This window comes from Agelaius tricolor, unplaced genomic scaffold (assembly GCF_023055355.1).
Source record: "Agelaius tricolor isolate 1412-34295 unplaced genomic scaffold, bAgeTri1.0.p SCAF_4, whole genome shotgun sequence".
In the NCBI taxonomy this organism is placed as follows: domain Eukaryota; kingdom Metazoa; phylum Chordata; class Aves; order Passeriformes; family Icteridae; genus Agelaius; species Agelaius tricolor.
The window spans coordinates 21,805,532-21,822,981 of record NW_027269264.1 but is presented as its reverse complement, the minus strand read 5'-3'; the positions used below and the strand labels follow the sequence as shown (position 1 = coordinate 21,822,981).

At 41.3% G+C, this 17,450-nt stretch overlaps 1 protein-coding gene and 1 long non-coding RNA gene across 3 annotated transcripts; one reads left to right on the top strand and one right to left on the bottom strand.

Annotated features, from left to right (window-relative positions):
• Positions 1-3,890: 3,890 nt before the first annotated feature.
• IDNK (IDNK gluconokinase) lies at positions 3,891-13,367 on the top strand. Of its 2 annotated transcripts, none has more exons than XM_071424862.1 (5): positions 3,891-4,004; positions 4,434-4,464; positions 4,843-4,929; positions 8,134-8,177; positions 10,126-13,367. In XM_071424862.1, the coding sequence occupies exons 1-5, from the start codon at positions 3,919-3,921 to the stop codon at positions 10,484-10,486; spliced, it is 609 nt and encodes a 202-aa protein (XP_071280963.1). In that variant the 5' UTR covers positions 3,891-3,918; the 3' UTR covers positions 10,487-13,367. The 2 variants fall into 2 exon arrangements, with proteins under 2 accessions (XP_071280963.1, XP_071280964.1); XM_071424863.1 differs by lacking the exon at positions 3,891-4,004 and adding an exon at positions 4,154-4,308.
• A 66-nt stretch (positions 13,368-13,433) lies between these two features.
• Positions 13,434-17,358, bottom strand: LOC139588974 (uncharacterized). The gene is made up of 2 exons (XR_011678887.1): positions 17,018-17,358; positions 13,434-16,917 (listed from the first exon to the last, which is right to left on the bottom strand). It is a non-coding gene; the product is annotated as an uncharacterized lncRNA (long non-coding RNA).
• Between the last annotated feature and the right edge of the window lie 92 nt (positions 17,359-17,450).

Here is a 17,450-nt window from a genome sequence, read left to right as displayed (position 1 = left end):
CTCTGTACAGAAATTAGTGAGCTAGGACATGTTCAAGTTGTAGTATGGTATGAAGAACTCCATTCCTCTTTTACCTATAACTAGGCTCAGAAGATTTTGTCATTCCTACAGCTTTGGAACCTAACTGAGAACAAATTTGTGTCACAAGCAACAATGAAAAGCTGCTCCCATCCCCTCTTACCTATTTATTTGTTTGTTTGTTTGTTTGTTTGTGTTTGTACTGCAAACTGGAAAAATAAGAGTTATTTACAATGTTCCTTTTTATTTTGTGAACATCAGCTCTGAGTTTCAGTATTAAAAAAAGAGATGAAGTAATATATAAAAATACTTAATGTGATTTTAAAAACATTTAACAGCTTTAGTTTGATTTACTCACCCCAAATGTCTGAAACTTTGGTTCATTTACCAAATTGATGATTTTTTTTTCTCAGTATTGGCAAATTCTGGTGGGTGCAGAAAGCCATTATGCACTAAATTCTCCTGAGCAAGAACTTCAGACAATGTATTGACTGACTTTGCATAGCATAGAACAAATTCTGAAAATTGTTGGTAATGTTCCAATCAACAAACCTGTAATTTGATGATTACTTACTTCACAATGAGGACTAACTCTGACCAACAGAATACCACAGTATAGTTTCTTTCAGCTACTCTCCTCAGAGTGAACCTATTGTATTAACACTCTCTGCCTTGGATTTGCTATCAATGTATATTCAGGATTTGATTTGAACCCCTAAATGACTCCATAAATTTGGGCCTTAGCTGCTTGAAGAACAGTCTTACTCCTCTTAAGATTCAGGAAGCTCAGATTACTAATGTATCTGAGCCCTCACTTTTATAAGAAGCAGATGTCCATGACAATGGATGCTCCTGGAAAGCTTTAAGAGGCCTGTGCACTTTTACAGTAGTTCACCTTTTATATTGTGATAAGTTTCCATTAGGAATTATCATGGGAATGTTTTTTTTCTACTTTGAATTTGGCAATATTCTGAATACAACAGACATTTCCTAGTATCCACAGGAAGAAGATAGATACAGTGAAGGCAAACAGAAATAACTCCAGAAAAATGAAAGTCTCTCATTCATATTTCATGTTACCCTTTCTAAAATTAGGCAGCTAATTTAAGTAGAAGATGAAGTTTTACTGAATTCCATAAATTCAATATTAGTCAATTAGTCAAACCAGAAAAGCTCAGAAAGACACTGAAAATACTCCCAATAGCCATAAAATATACCACTTGCCATTTTAAAAAGTATTTTAAAATACAGTATCTGGAAAATTCTTTTGGGGCTGAGAAGTACTTGATGGGTTTTCTGATAGGTAGTCTTGAGGTTTTTTGGCTTTTAATTCTAGAATGTTCATCCTTCACCATTATATTGTAATTTCACCTATTACTAAATAAAACAAATAAAACATCAGAAGACCTTCACATTCCATTGTCTCCTATTTCAGCTAAGTGAATGTACTCTGGAACTCATGACACCATACATGATTTTTTATACAGTTACATCAGAGATTCGGAATCAAGTTCTACATTCTGACAACATTAGAAATAAAAATAAATTTAAATTATAAGGAGAAAGCACCCATGCCACCTCCAGCAAAAGATCTTCAAAGAATAAGCATCAGGACAAATTTCCTAGGATTTATATATATCACTAAGTGATGAAGACTAATATGAAACTCTTCCATATTATTAAAGAAATAGTAAGTGTAAAAATATTTAATAGTTCTATGACTACAATAGAGTGAAAGGGAAATCCTCCCTCACATGAAAACAATCCACATATTTTATTGGATTTACATCTTAAGCCCATCTGAAATGCTTAACTGATGCTGTTAAGTCAACCATTTGGCTGAGTTTTATCCAGTCATCTCTCCAGTTGTCTAGACACATGAATTATATCTGCACAAATCAGATCAGCCACACAAGCAGAAAGTCTGAATGTAATTGCCTGCTTCACATTGCCTATAGGCCCTTGTGTTTGCACAATTCAATCAGCTTTCTCCAGATCTTGTTCTCCTTCCTGCAGCAGCATCGGCAGAGCACACTGCTGTCTGTACAGTCCATGCAAACTCTGCCAGTGCATGCTCATGTCATGTTTTCCTGGGATTTAGTAAAAGACAACCCTTGACACAACTTCCTGCACAAAAAGGATATAAAATAGCTATTAGATAACATCACACCAGTCTAACATGCATTTTACCAAATCAAGGATACCAAAATTACCAAATTTTACCAAAATGCAAGGATATGAAGGATGGAAAGGTATCAAAGAGTGAAGCTTGTTAAAGCAGGTTACAACAAAAGACATTGAGCATGCACTGTAGGCAGGCTAGTAAGTTGCTCTTCATGTTAGCAAAATCTGAGGAATTATTGTGACAGAGCAATTAAAAGTTCTAATTTTGGGAATGCAAGTAGTAATTGAGATGCTTCCAGGGTCAAAGTGACCGCTGGTATTTTTGAGCTTGTTCATTTGGATCTCCCAGGAACTCTCATCCAAATTAAGCATTTTTCCCTGTCTCAGAATTGATAAGCCAACAAATGGAAAAGATGTATGCAAATTCATTTACTTTAGCATGATCATAACCTATTACAGCAAAATATGTATCCAGTCTCATGGCGCCTTAAAGAAATCATTGTAGTCTGTTAGTAATCTGAGAACTGGCCTGATTCAGTAATAGCTTAATAATGTTGAAGGTTCTGGTCTTCATTAAGAATTTCTTAATAGGTATGTGAAATCGGTACATGAAATTCCAGATCTCAATTAAATGGTCAGAGACAGGCAACAATTTAAAAAAAAAAGATACATATATCATTCATAATGTTATTTGGAGTGCCATGCAAAGGACTAAAATTTCATGCAGGCTGGGAGACTTAATGTACGTTCTGAGAATTTATTCCAAGGTTTGATTGATGTAGAAAATATTGAGGGGGCACACATTGTCCTCTCCTGAAGCCACCGTCACTAGGTGGAGTAGCTCTTACAGGTGCAGCAGATGCTTCTCCACTGCACAGGAAAACTTCAACGCTGGTCGGCAGCATCACTGCATTTGATCCTTGCATAGCTTTGAAAATGTTGCTAGGTCATATTTATGTACACAGTAATAGCAAGAATACTTGCTTTATAAGAGAATTTCCACAATTTTCCACAATCTTGCCCTTCTTCTCTGGTGAGGCCATATCTGGAGTGCCATGTCTGGTTCTAGGCTTCACAGAACAAGAGAGTCATGGAGCTCCTGAAGCAGATCCAGCAAAGGGCTACAAAGATGATTGAGGGATTAGATCATTCTTACGTGGAAAGACTGAGGTACCTGGGCCTGTTCAGCCTCGAAAAAAGGCAGCTGAGAGGGGACCTCATCAATGTTTATCAATATCTGAAGGGAGTGTAATCAACTGGATGCATCCAGACTCTGCTCGGTGGTGCTAAGCAATAGGACAAGAGGCACTGGGCACAGACTGAAACACAGGAGGTTCCACTCAAACATCAGGAAGCACTTTGTTACTGCGAAGGTGACCAAGCACTGGAACAGGTTGCCCAGAGAGGTTGTGGAGCCTCCTTCACTGGAGATACTCAAAAGCCGCCTGGACAGAATCCTAATGTGCTCTAATGTGCTCAGACAGGGGTCCTGCCTGAGCCGGAGTGTTGAAATAGATGACCCTACCAGTGGTCCTTCCCAGCCTTACCCACCAGGTAATTCAGTGATTTAAAAATATGACTGGATCAAGGCTTTAACAAATACTAAAATGGCATTAGTCACTGCATAGCTGATGCCTTAAATAAATTCCAATGGCAGACCTTTATCACCAAAGGGTAATACAGAATTCAACGGGCATAAATGAGCACTTAATGATAAATGCACTGCAGAAATTATTGTTTCTATTGAATTCACCTGTGTTGCTGAGGCTGCAAACAATGAATACCATGTTAGGAACCGCTGGAAGAGAAACGCCCGACCAGACTGAAAAGCCTCAGACAAAGAGGGCTCGGGAGAAGATCAGGTAACTTCCAGCACAAGGAGCCACCGGGGGTAAAGAGAGCGGGGGACACGACACGGGTGTCTCGGGTTCCCGGAGAAGGGGAGCGGACGGTCCCGGACAGCCGCGCGGGGCGGCGGCCGCGGGGCAGGCGGGGCAGGCGGGGCAGGCGAGGCGCTGGGGCCGCCCCGGGCGGGCCGCACCCGCCTCCCACGGCAGAGACGAGGGCGGGCCGGGGCGGCGGCGCGGCAGGGCAAAGGGGCAGCGGCAGAGCGCGGCGGGCCGCCATGGTGCTCGTGGTGGTGATGGGCGTCAGCGGCTCAGGGAAGTAGGTACCGGGCGGGGGGCGGAGCAGCGGCGGCGCTGCGGCGCTGCCGGGGACTCGGCGCTGCCGGAGCCCCGCGGTGCGGCTCCGGGTCCGTGTGTTAATCGGCCCTTTGTGCTTCCCCGCAGGACCACGGTCGGGTCGCGGCTGGCTGAGAAGGTAGGGGCGTGTGGAGCCGCCGCCTAGGAGGCGTGCCGGGGCAGGCAGGCACCTCCCCGCGCCGGGCCGACGGCCTTTTCCCGGGCTGCTGGCCTCCCGAGCCGGGTTCGGCCGATGCAGTGATGCCTGCACGGACTTCGGCTCACTGCCGTGACGCAACAGCTGTTGCTGCTACTAAGCTGCCTTAGTGTTTTTTGTTGGTGGTTTGTTTTTTTTTTTGCTAATCATCATGCTATAAACGGTGATTCATACTGTGGTGCAAGAAGCCTGTAATTCCTTAAGTGTCGTCTTTGTAAATTCTGAAGTCCTTGTTGCCTCACCTGACTAAGTCACCTGACTTAGCTGAACGATCCATAATTAATTTATTTTTTTTCTTAGTTGGGATGGAAATTCTATGATGCAGACGATTATCATCCTCTAGAGAATAAGAAGAAAATGGAAGAAGGGATACCACTAAACGATGAGGTACCTTGAATAAGCTCTGAAAAAACTGTTGTCCACACATTTATCTCTGTAACTTCATGCACATCTTGCTGAAGTAGATTGTGGTGTACTACATAGATTAGTCTAACTGTAAACACAAGTCTGCATTTGCTAAGGTAAGGGAAGCTTCTTTTGTCAAAAAAGATTCTGGATAAAAAAGTAGTTCATGAAATGCTTGTCAGTTCGAAAGTGGTATGCTGCTGCTTCAGGATTTGTGAGAAACCTCCCCCTCTACAGTCCACACACAGAGTTGCAGTTTTGGATTTGAATTATAGAATATCCTGAGTTGGAAGGGACCCACAAGAACCATAGAATCCATCGCGTGGCCCTGCTTAAAACAACTCAAAAAATTTGTTACCCTTCTCTCAAATCACTTTTCATAATTTATCACCACTCGTGGTTAACTTGAGAGGTTGTGCTAGGGGAGGTTCAAGTTGAGTATTAGGAAAAATGTCATCACTGAAAGAGTAGCTAAGCATTGGGATTGGCTGCTCAGAAAAGTGGTGGAGTCACTTCAACAAGGTGAAGTGCCAGCTCCTGCCCTTGGGTCACAACAGCCCCAGGCAGGACTACAGCCTTGGGGCAGAGAGTCTGAAAAGCTGTCCAGCAGAAAAGGGCCTGGGAATGCTGATTGGCAGCAGGTGAACCTGACCCAGCACACACTCAGGTGGCCCAGAAGGCCAATGTCATCACAGCCTCTATTAGCAACAGTGTGGCCAGCAAAACCAGGGCAGCGACTGCCCCCCTGTACCTGTACCTCACACTGGTGAGGCCACACCTTGAGTGCTGTGTCCAGTTCTGGGCCCCTTAATTCAGGAAGGACACTGAGGTACTGGAGTCAGTCAAGAGAAGGGCAAAGGTGCTGGTGAAGGGTCTGAACACAAGTTCTGTGAGGAGCAGATGAGGGAGGTGGAGGTGTTTTTACCCCAGAGAAAAGGAGGCTTAGGGGAGACCTTATCAGTCTCTACAATTGGAAAGGAGGTTGGAACCTCTCTAGAAAGGAGGTTATGGTGAGATGGGAGTCAGCTTCTTCTCCCAGGTAACAAGGAATAGGACAAAGGAAAATGGGCTCAGGTTGTGCTAGGGGAGGTTCAAGTTGAGTATTAGGAAAAATGTCATCACTGAAAGAGTGGCTAAGCATTGGAATTGGCTGCTCAGAAAAATGGTGGAGTCAACATCCCTAGAAGTGTTTAACAAAAACGAGTAGACACTTGGTTATGAGCTATGACTTAATTAGCATGGTGGTATTCAGTCAAAGGTTGGACTTGATGATCCTAAAGGTCTTTTCCAAGCCTAATGATTCCACAATTCTGAATTACAGCATGTGCCTGATAGCACTGACCAAATGCTTTGGAACTCTGTCAGACCGGTGCTATGACTACTTCCCTGGGGAGTGTGTTCCAGTGCCCAACCACCCTCGGGGGCGGGGCTTTATTCTAATATCTAATGTAAACCTCCCGTGACACAACTTCAGGCCATTGCCTCACTGGTGACCACAGAGGAGAGATCAGTGCCCACCCCTCCTCTTCCTCTCACAAGGAAGTTATAACTGCAGTGAGGTCTGTCCTCAGTCTCCTCTTCAGGCAGAACAGATCAAGTGACCTCAGCCATTTCTCATATACCTTCCCCTCAAGGCCCCTCAGCATCCTCAAGGCCCTCCTTTGGATGCTCTCTAATATATTTATAGTCTTCTTATATTGTGATCCCCAATTTATATTGTGGTCCCCAAAACTCCACACAGGACTCAAGGTGAGGCTGCCCCAGTGCAAAGCAGAGCAGAACAATCCCATCCCTTGATGGGCTGGCAATGCTTGAAGTACTAATAGCATAATGGTACAGCTTGAAAAAGGATTTTTTCCATTTGCCATCAATTAGGACAGTGGTTTTACAGTTAAAGCCACTTTTCCTGTACAGAATCAGGAAGAATTAAAAAAGTTAATGTCCACCACTTCTAGAGAAATACACACTTATGACTGTAGATAAAGACTTTTAAACAAAGAATATAAACTAAACAATCCTGGTGAACATATGAAATCAATCTAAAAGCATATGGAGCTTAGAAACAGGGCAAGATGCAGTAATAGGATATTTTGAAAAAGACTTCAAGAATCTAGCTGTAATAGAAAAATTTTGCAAACCTCCTACTTTTTTTTTTTTTTTGGCAAGGCTTCCACTTTTTTTTTCAGTCCCTCAAATCTTCTGGGAGATGTCCTTAGCCAATTTAAACCGAAAAAAAAATATTCTAGATTCTGGTTAAAAACTTAGATGTTTCACTAGTGGTTGAAGCCAGAACAGAGTCTGGATCCATCCTGTTGGTACCCTCCATTCAGATACTGATAAACACTGATGATATCATCTGTAGCAGCATTATACACTTGAATGACTAAAGCACTGGTGTGTGGTGCTCAGCAAGAGGAAAGCATCTCTTCTGAAAAATGAGAGGTGCAAAATTGTGAGGGCGTTCTTGAATGCCTAGGGGAAGTTACTGTGTAATGATAGCAACAAAAAATTGTTGCATTTATTTGTCCATGTTATCATTTGTTGTGCTTACCCAGCACTGACAGCATTGAAACGCTAAATGGGAGCAGTTGTTTCGTGCTCATTAGGCATGACTGAAGTTTGCAGCAGTTTAAAATTTCAGATTAAGTAAGCATCTGACTGATCACTCTTGTTTGCTTAAGTAATGGGCAAAAGTTTTGAGAAATTGTGATTGTGGTTACATTTATTTGTGAGTGCTACTGACATAAATATAATTATTGCAGATAACTAAATTTAGATCTGTTTCTGAAAGCTTCAACTTGGATCCAAAATGGGGATGGGCTGTGTGTACGACACTATATCAGGGAAAAGAAATAACAACTCTAGCTGTACATTTGAATAGTATAATAGAAGCAAGAGGTAAGTTGATTGTCCTTCAGATATTTACAAGGTGCATGCTGCACTTGCATACATATTACTTCCATCATATACTTGTAAAATAAAAGTGTCCTATTCATAATATGCCTAGCACTTCTTATAGCCTTCAGACAGTGGGAGCAAATCTATATAGGAACAAAGAGATTAAAAACTGAACTTGCTGTACAGTTTAATGCTAATATTTACCTCTAGTCAAATATCTGAGATGCTAGAAGCAATTGTTTCAAAGTAATTTCTGAAGAATTTTTAACTATCTTGCTTGCTTTCTAGGACAGGATTCCTTGGCTTTGTGCACTGCATGATATACTAAGGAGGTAAGAGATATCTAGTGTTTAAATGTTTTAGCTAAAGACAGAAGTACCAGAAGTGTTTTTCCCCACTGCATTGCAAAGCAGAAATGTAAGTGGTAGTGTAGAGAAATTCTGCAGAGAGTAAAGTCATTTTATTTTTACTAATCTAAACTGTCATAGTAATTGCTGATGATGAGCTAATCTCTGAGAATTAAAATGGGAAATTGTTACAAATGATGGTTGTTTTCTACTGTGTAAAAATAATTGCAAAGATCCAGTTTATGAATAAGCCTAACATTAGCTACTTACAAAGAACATAACCTCAAAATACAACAGTAACAACAGTAGGATAAAATACTGTTATTTTGAATAAGATACAGTGTCAGGTTTGTTTGACACTGTTTGCTTGAGTGTTGCTCTGCTAATTTGCAGATGACACCAAAATGGGAGGAGTAACTGATGCAGAGGGACCTTGAAAGGCTGTAGAAATTGATTGGTAGGAACCTTTTAAAAATGCAGCACTGGTATGGATAGTGAGGGACACTCAGCTGGAAAGCAGCAGAAAAGGGCCTGAGGGAGCTGTGGTGGACAGCCCCAGCTGGACATATGCCAGCAATGTGCTCTTCTGGCAAGGCAGGCCAGCCAAATCCTGAATTCTGGGCTATATTAGACCAAGTATTGCCAGCAGGTCAAAGGAGGTGATCCATCCCCTCTCCTTTTGCACTCGTGAGGCCACACCTGAACTGCTGTGTCATTCTGGGTTCCTCATTATGAGAGAGGCATGGACATACTGGAGAGCATCCAGCAATGATGAAGGGACTGAAGTGTGTCCCAAACAAGGAAAAGGTTGGGAGGTTGTGTAAAGCCTGTTTAGCCAGGCTTTACACTTGCTTGTGCACATTAGGTGATCATATCTCACTGGAGCTGAGATACCTAATTTCTCACTGAGAAATTTGTCTGGATTGATTTGCTGGATCCATTGCTTCATGTTATGTGATAGCTCAATGACACTGCCCAGCTCTGGAAACTTTATAAAATCAACTATATTTTAAATGAGCCTAATGCCAATATTTAATTATTAGTACTTATTAGTAGCTGAGGCTGTCACTGACTTACCTAGAAGTTCTTACTTCCCTTTGAACCAAAATCTGATGACCATAGAATGATTTTTAAATAGGTGTATACCTGATTTTAATTTTATTACAAAATATATTTTCTTAGGTAGGAATTTTATTCACTCTTCATAGAGACAACTAAATCTGGATTTGCTTTTTAGTGGAGCAGGCACACCCAGAGTTAAATGCTTTATTTGAAGAAACCTTGTCAGCAGAAAATAAATACAGTGAATACTGTGCATTCACTGACCTGCAATCCCTTGTTTAGGGTGAAGTTAATATAGATGCAATGCTATCAACGAGTTGCAGGAAACATAAATTACAGTTAAATCTGAGACAGTGACAGCAGGTGTTGAAAATATTGTGTATTTAAGAACACAATGTGTATTTAAGTGGTCTGTATTGCTTATCAGCCACTTACCCTTAGAGAGAATAGTATAGTAATTTTATGGATAAGGGATAGGTGTTTCTATGGATATTTATTTCCTGTTGTCAGCAATTAAGGACATGAGCTTGACACTTCCTTGTGCTAGAATTGAATTGAATTTAGGAAAAGACTGGTTGCTTAGAAAAGGCTATAGAAAGAGTCCCTAAGACTGAGATTTTATCAGAAGGTTGGCTAGCTTGGCCTCACTTTCAAATCACATCTTTACCTGGACTGGAAATTTGGGTTTCAGAATCCTGTCAAAATTACTCAAATACCACTGTCACAATGCCACTACTCCCATGGCTGGCCTTCTTGAGGAGCTAGGGCATGTCTACCTTGTTTAGCAGAACTAACAAGTCATTTTTGTTATACCACACATAGATATGTAAAGGTTTTTGGGGTTGTTTTTTTTTTTTTTAATTTTTGGTAGAGAAGACACATCTAGACAAGATACAATTCTGGCCTGTTCTGCACTGAAAAAGATGTACAGGCGTGTGTTAATTGGTGGAGCATCTGCAATTGAAAGCAACCACCCAGAGCAACCAGGAGAAAACCCAGCACTGAAGATCCTCTTTGTTCATTTGGATGGACCTAAGGACATAATTGCTGCCCGCTTGAAGAAGCGGAGAGGTCATTTTATGCCACTTGAACTTCTCCAGTCTCAGTTTGATACTCTAGAGCCACCCAGTGCACCAGAAAATTTCATTACTGTCAGTCTAGAAAAACCTCTCCCAGAAATACTCCTACAGATTGAGACCGCCATTCTTCGGGGTGAGGCTTTGCCAGAGTAATTTTCTGAATGACACATACAGAAATTCCCTGAAGGATAGCAGGGCAAAGAGACAGAATTTTAATTATCAAATTGATTATTAAATCAAACCAACTTATTTTTAAGAGCTGGTTTACTACTCTTTTTTTTTATCATGGCTCTGTAAAAGACATATAAAATGTCTTTACATCTTTTGCATATATAAGATGCAAGAACTGTTAACTTTTTAAGCCCTTCACTCTATTAAGTTAAAGTTCTCCTTTTAGTAAGAGCTTGCTTTTGAAAATTCTGGCAAGGGTCACACAGAATAATTTATTTTCTTAATATTTACTCTGCCCAACACTGAGATGGGCACATCTACTATTACAAGATTAAATAATTTAGAGCTTTGTTAAAAATAATGTCATTTTCCTAGAAGAGGCAGGAACATGCATGATGCATAGTGTCCATACGTGACACTACCCCTGTCTCACTGGTGGATTTTCATCGAGTTGTAGGTTCTGTGTTTGTATTCCTGTTGACTTCAGCAGAGCACTGATGACTTAATGAGAATTTTTCTGATCTCTTACTGTATGTACCGGCCACCAAACTGAAAAATGTTAGGAAAAAAAAGGTAGTGGTGGCGATGCAGTATACAAAATTTAATTGAATGGAAAGCTTTAGAAATAAAGTATATGTGGCATCATACTGACTCTGAACTTAGAGCTTTCATGTACAAAGTGTACACATTGCAGTCAAGTGTGAGTCAACCAGTAATTTACGGTACTGAATTGAATGCAAGGTTGATAGACTTTCCTTATTTTTGAAAACTTACTTTTTGCAGTTGGACCTTCTCCTTCACTTCCCAGTGCTGGTGGGCATCTCAGTGCTTGTCAATGCAATTGCTTTAAAGCTTTTGATCAAACTATTCCTAATATGTATCTTTTTTGATAAAGATGAGAAGAAAATTCCAATTTCCCAATCAGTCACCTAGCTCACAGAATTTAAGTTTAAGACCATTTTTACCACCAAGGTGTTTTTCAAAAAGTACTTCATGTTGTGTTATACAAGACATGCCTTTTCAGCTTTATGTTATAAAAACTTCAGATAGTTTGTGGAAGAAAGATTTGAGTCTTGTCCAAATGGAGACATTTCCATGTGCTGTCACACATGGATTATTTTTAGTATGTCATGCATATTATTTTTTTTTATTCCTGGGATGATAGATGAACTCTTGTAGAAGAACACCTCATGTCTGAAAGCATCTTTAGTGCAATTTTTACCTGGGTAAGTAGTTGAAAAACATTAGTCATGGTTCTCAGTAGAGAGATGGTCATGGTTCTATTATGTATGGAAATAGTAAAGGCTTTGTGGTTTACTAGATAAACTACTGTGCTTAAATTAGTGCAATAAATGGGCATTAGCTGACTGAAAGCAGCAGTTTTTAAGTTAGGATTTTAGGCATTAACCTACCCAGACATAGTGTTTTCCAGTTTATTTGTGACCAGAAGGGAGAATAGCAGGCAGTTACCGGTTTTAGTCTACTGCAGGGTGCTCTTACCTCAGAGCCTCAGAATTTGTTCCAAGAGCCAGGGTGCCAGGTGAAGACATAGAGGCAAAGTTAAGTGCAAGAGACAGGGATGTCTGTATGCTTAATACCCTCAAATTTCAGAGACCCCTTCAGACCAAGTGACTTGTCAGATCTGTACAAATTTTGTAGCTATGAAAATCACAGACACAGCACCCTCTTGTGGCACTTCTGTTAATGAGATCTTCATCTTTTCCAACCCCACCTTTTACAAACAGTTGACTAATGTACCCATTATAAAATACAGATTTATGCTTACTTCTTTCACACACAATAAAGCCAGACCAGGACACTCTACAGCAGCTGCATCCTCTCACACGCAGATACAATCAGGCCTTCAAATAATCTTTTTTTTAAAGGGACATCTTTAAGTGTGAGTTCTAAGAAGGCCAGACTGATTTTCAGATCTACTTGTCCACATTTATAGAATACCCTCAAAATGGCTTCGCCACTTTCACCACCAACAAAAAATTGTATTCAACAGTTAAAAAATAATTCTCTTTCAAAAAGTTTTATGTAAGCAACTTGGATTTTGGAAAGCTTCTAAACAAAGTTTGTACTTACAGGCAGTTCATGCTTCTTCAAATTAGGTCAGGGTCTTTCTTAGTCTTTGCTTCTATGTTGGGAATATTTCCTTCCCTTACACTTTTAATATATTCGCATTTTGCTTTTACTTAAAAAATACCGCTAAGAAGGTTGTTGTCAACCTAATCAGTTGTCTGTTACCTGCTATTCTGAAGAGACAACAAAGCATTATTTCTGTTCAGTTATATTCTGTGCATTACAAATTAATAGATTAAGATGTGAATTACTGCAATACTAACAACATAAAACTACTCTCAGATTTTAATCAAGCTGTGCATGTGTGCATTGGAAGAAAAAGGTAGCAGAACAATCCCTACCCAAACTCAATTCTACAACATTTAATTTCCTTGATTTTGGTTTCATTTGGGGTTTTTTTTGTTGTGAGGGTATACTGTTTGGTTTTGTTGTTGTTGGTTTTAAACTAACACTGCTATTCTAGGGATGTCATATTCAGGTTAGTTGGACAGGCTATTAATATTTAGCACAGCTTATCTGGATGCAAGTGCTGTGTGTGTATTTTGAAATGTATTTAGTAAATGCAGCAAAAACTGAGGAGGAAACACCTGGAGTTAGAAATTGCTGTCTGTCTCTAAGCACAAATTATCTATGCAAGGTACATGCACTATACATCCTCATGAATTTATGCTAAGCACAGTTAGTAACATGCTGTGTAAATACTGTACCTACTACAGCATCAAGTGCAAACATTTTTCAGTGCTAAAATGAGGAAATAAAAATGAAATGCAATCTATCCCAAACTGTGCAAGTTTTCTTACAGGCAAAGCTGCCTGCCACCTCAACTATAAATTGTTAAGTGTTTTGGGTTTTTTATCAATAATATTTATTTTATTATGCCAGGTTGTGCTGTTGGAGAAGGGGGGGAGGCTACAGGGGTGGCTTCTGTGAGAAGCTACTGGAAACTCCCTCCACCCCCTGTAGAACCAATCCCAGCTGGCTCCCAGACAGATGGGAATTGCTGGCCAAAGCTGGACTAATCAGAAATGGTGCAACACTCCTGTGATAATAGATTTAAGAAGGGGGGGAAAAAACATGATTGCACAGATGAAACTGCAGCCAGAAAAGAACAGGATGAGAACATGTGAGAGGAACAACTCTGCAGTCACCAAGGTCAGTGCAGAAAGAGAGGGAGGAGGTGTTTCATGCACCAGAGCGGAGATTCCCCTGCAGCCCCTGGTGCAGCCCTTGGCGAGGCAGCTGTGCCCTGCAGCGCATTGGAGCTCATGAGGATGCAGAGACCATCCTACAGCTGGTGGAGGAGCCCCAGGCTGGAGCAGGTGTATGTCTGAGAGGAGGCTGTCACCCTGTGAGAAACCTGTGCTGGAGCAGAGTCCTAGCAGGGACCTATACACCTGTGAAGAGAGGAGCCCATGCTGGATCAGGTTTCCTGTAGGATGTGATGCTGCAGGAGACCCACACTAGAGCAGCCTGTCCATGAAGGACTGCGCTCCATGAACAGTGACTCACATTGCAGCAGTTTGTAGAGAACTGTTGCCCATGACTGAGATGCTGGAGAAGTTCTTGGAGAACTGTCTCCCATGGGAAGGAACCCCTGCTGGAGCAAGGGAATAACTCTTCCTAAGCAAGTTTTTTCTGCCAAGGGGAATAAATCTCCCTCGGCAGAAAAAACTTGTGATGAACTGACCATAACCCCTATTCCCTGTCTCCCCGCACTGATGGGGATAGGAGGTAGAGCTAGAAAGGAGGGGAGGAGTAGGGGAAGGTGTTTTAAGGTCTGGTTTTACTCCCCATTATCCTGCTCTGATTTTGTTACTAATAAATTCAACTAATGTATCTCATTCCAGCCAGTTTTTCCCATGATAGTATTTGATGAGCAATGTCTCCCAGTTCTTATCTCAACCCATTAACCATTTTTCATATTTTCTTGCCCCTGTCCAGCTGCAGAGGGGAGAGATGCAGTAGCTTTCATGAGTGCCTAGCATCCAGCCAGGGTCAACCCAGTATATCCAGTCACTGAACCAAGAAGAAAATTAGGCAGACCACATCCTTTACAAAACCAGCCATTTTGCAGTCATACTCCCAATACTGAATGTACGCACTCTGAGTCTTTTAAATGATAACTTCAGATCATCGTAACTTTTAGATTTCTTTGTTTTGGCATCAGTTACATTTTCTAGCAGGAGTTTGATGATCAGGCAAGGCAGTTTTGCAGACAATCCTGTCAGGTCATTTGATCCACAGCAGAGGAAAAGAAGAAAGCAAGAAAATGAAGAGACAACCCTCAGGCACACATGCCCTTCTAGTCCAAAATGCAAGCTGCAGATTTCAAGTATAAGTTATCTAAGTGCTCATCTGAAAGAAGAGATAGATGACAACTCTGAAGAGAGAATTTTCAAGAGAGATGGATAAAGGGGCAAGGGGGAAAAGTGGGGAGGGGTGAACAGAGAGAAACATTGTAACATAATCCTAAACCAGTAAGTGTGGGTTTTCTTTCATCATTAAAGATGAAATAAGAAGTCTATCCTATCTATAAAGGGTGTTCTGTGTATTATATTTTCAGACAAAACTAAAACTTCTATTAAAAACAGCTCAGTGTTTTTACCACTAGAAAGCCAGTTTATTTGACAGTAGTCACTGATAAATATTGATTCTACTTCAAGAAGTAAGCTTAGCTAAAGGCTTGGTATAGAATTTAGGTCAAACTTATATCTCCTGTTGAATTGCAATGAGATTTTACTTCAAATATATTGTCTCTTAGTTTGTAACATGCAACTGAAATGCTTAAAAAGGGTGAGCTGAATGATGTCTCGAGAAAGTATTTGTGCTAGTTAGATTCATTGATTTAGTATCTTGGTAAAAACTGTTCTCTTCCCCACATCACCCTTGCCCTTCCATCTGACAGACTTTTTAGATGTCAGGGACTGTATTCTCAAATACATCTGCCTATTGAATGATGAGGGAGGCTGAACTATTTTTTAATTCAAGGTCCCAGTAAGGCACACTTAAGTTGAATTAGTTTCTTTGGAGATCCTAATAATCACTGTGAAAATAACTGTAAAAAAGTAGAGACAATTCTACAGAAACTACTTGCTCTCCATCCATCCTTATCCAACGGTCCTGTAACCTCCCTCTGCCTGAAGATCAGAATGAAATGATGAACAGAGGCAAGAGCTTGCTTGGGACGACAGGCCAAGATGCCTCCTTGCCCATCTCACCCTCCTTTTAGGTTCCTCTCTGTACAATAGTTACAGGTAAGGAAGGTCATGCAACAGATGGTGAGGATGAAGGTCCTTCTCCAGGGAGAGGCCAGACAGCTCATAACAAGATCAGTTCCATGAGAAAGAAAATAATGGTTGTAGTGGTAGATGGTTCCCGTCCAATATGCTTCTAAGAATATTCCCCTCAAGGAAGTTTATGGCACCCCTGGGGTCAAGGTTAAAGGAAGTCACCAGGAAATTTCCCAGCCTGGTGCAGTGCTCAGACTACTACCCACTGCTGATCCTCCATGAGAGTGGTGATGAAGTCACAACGTGTAGTCAGTCCAAAGGCCATCAAGAGACTTCAAAGCCTTGGGACAACTGGTCCCAAGGGAATCAGGGGCACAGGTTATTTTTTCCTCCATTATTCCATGTGCAAGTAGTGATTCAAAGAAACAAATGGATTGAGTCTATTAACGTGGGCTCTGAAGCTCATGTCACTGCCCAAATTTTGGGTTGTTGGACAGTGGGATAGCTAAGATAGCACCATTCTCGCTAGTATCAGATGGGATCAGAAGTATCACCTCTCTCAAAAGGAAAAAAGGGTCTTTGGTAAAGGGTTAGCAGTCATTGATACAGCTTTAAACAATTTATGATTGGGAGGAGGGAGGTATCATCATATTTAATAGGATAAGGTGTGGGATGACTTGCCATCCCACAAGTCAGCTGAGTTATTTAGGCGAGTTATTAGTCAGTTAGGTCAGTTTCTATCAGTTAGGTGCCAGAGCCAGCAAGAGACATCCAGAGTCTGGAGAGGGATTGCAGGTCAGCAGGAGAACACCTGGAGGGCAGCACAAATGGATTCTAGCCACTCCAGAGAGAAGGTAGTTTTCTGGGGGACCCAATTTAGATGCATCTATCCTAACACATCCAGCATAGAGAATATACACATATGCATGCCTGCATGTCTACAATCTTACTGGCATCATGGAACATGGTGACAACTCCTACGACTGGAGTGTTGGAATGGAAGGATACAGTCTCTTCAGGAAGGACAGGCAGGGAAGATGAGGAAGAGGTGTCAACCTCTCTGTCAGTGGCCACATGGAGTGCATGGAGCTCCACCTGGAATGGACAAGGAGCTAACTTAGAGCTTTTGGTGAGGATTAAAGGGAGGGCAAGCACAGGTAACTTTATAGTAGAGGCCTGCTACAGACCACCTTACCAGAAAGACCAATGAAGCCCTCCACAAGCAGAGAAGAAAAGCCTCACATTCACAAGCCCTGGTCCTCATGGGCAATTCCAACCACTGCAACAGGAAAGTGTTGATTGGCTTGAGAGGGTCCTGCAGAGGTGGGGCAGTCAGTCCTGTTCTGAGCCAACTTCCTTTTCCTTGCCAAGTTCTTAAGCTTGTAAGTCTGCCCTGAGACTCATGCTTAGTGCACCTGTGTCAAGGGTCAAGTTCCAGACACTTCACTAAAAGGGGTTCCAGGACACCACAGTCCACTAATTCCCTCACTTCCTGGAGGGCTCTAAATAACTGACTACACACATGTGAACAATACAGCACGAATGGCACCAAAAAAATCTATTTTACATGAGAGGCATATACCAAGTAAACCATAAAAGATAGGGGATTGGTCCCCAGCATTCTCCCT

Coding starts and splice junctions, on each gene's coding strand:
- IDNK (XM_071424862.1), top strand. CDS start 3,919: ATGAATACCATGTTAGGAACCGCTGGAAGAGAAACGCCCGACCAGACT. Junction 4,005..4,433: donor AGGGCTCGGGAGAAGATCAG/GTAACTTCCAGC, acceptor GCTTCCCCGCAG/GACCACGGTCGGGTCGCGGC. Junction 8,178..10,125: donor CTGCATGATATACTAAGGAG/GTAAGAGATATC, acceptor AATTTTTGGTAG/AGAAGACACATCTAGACAAG.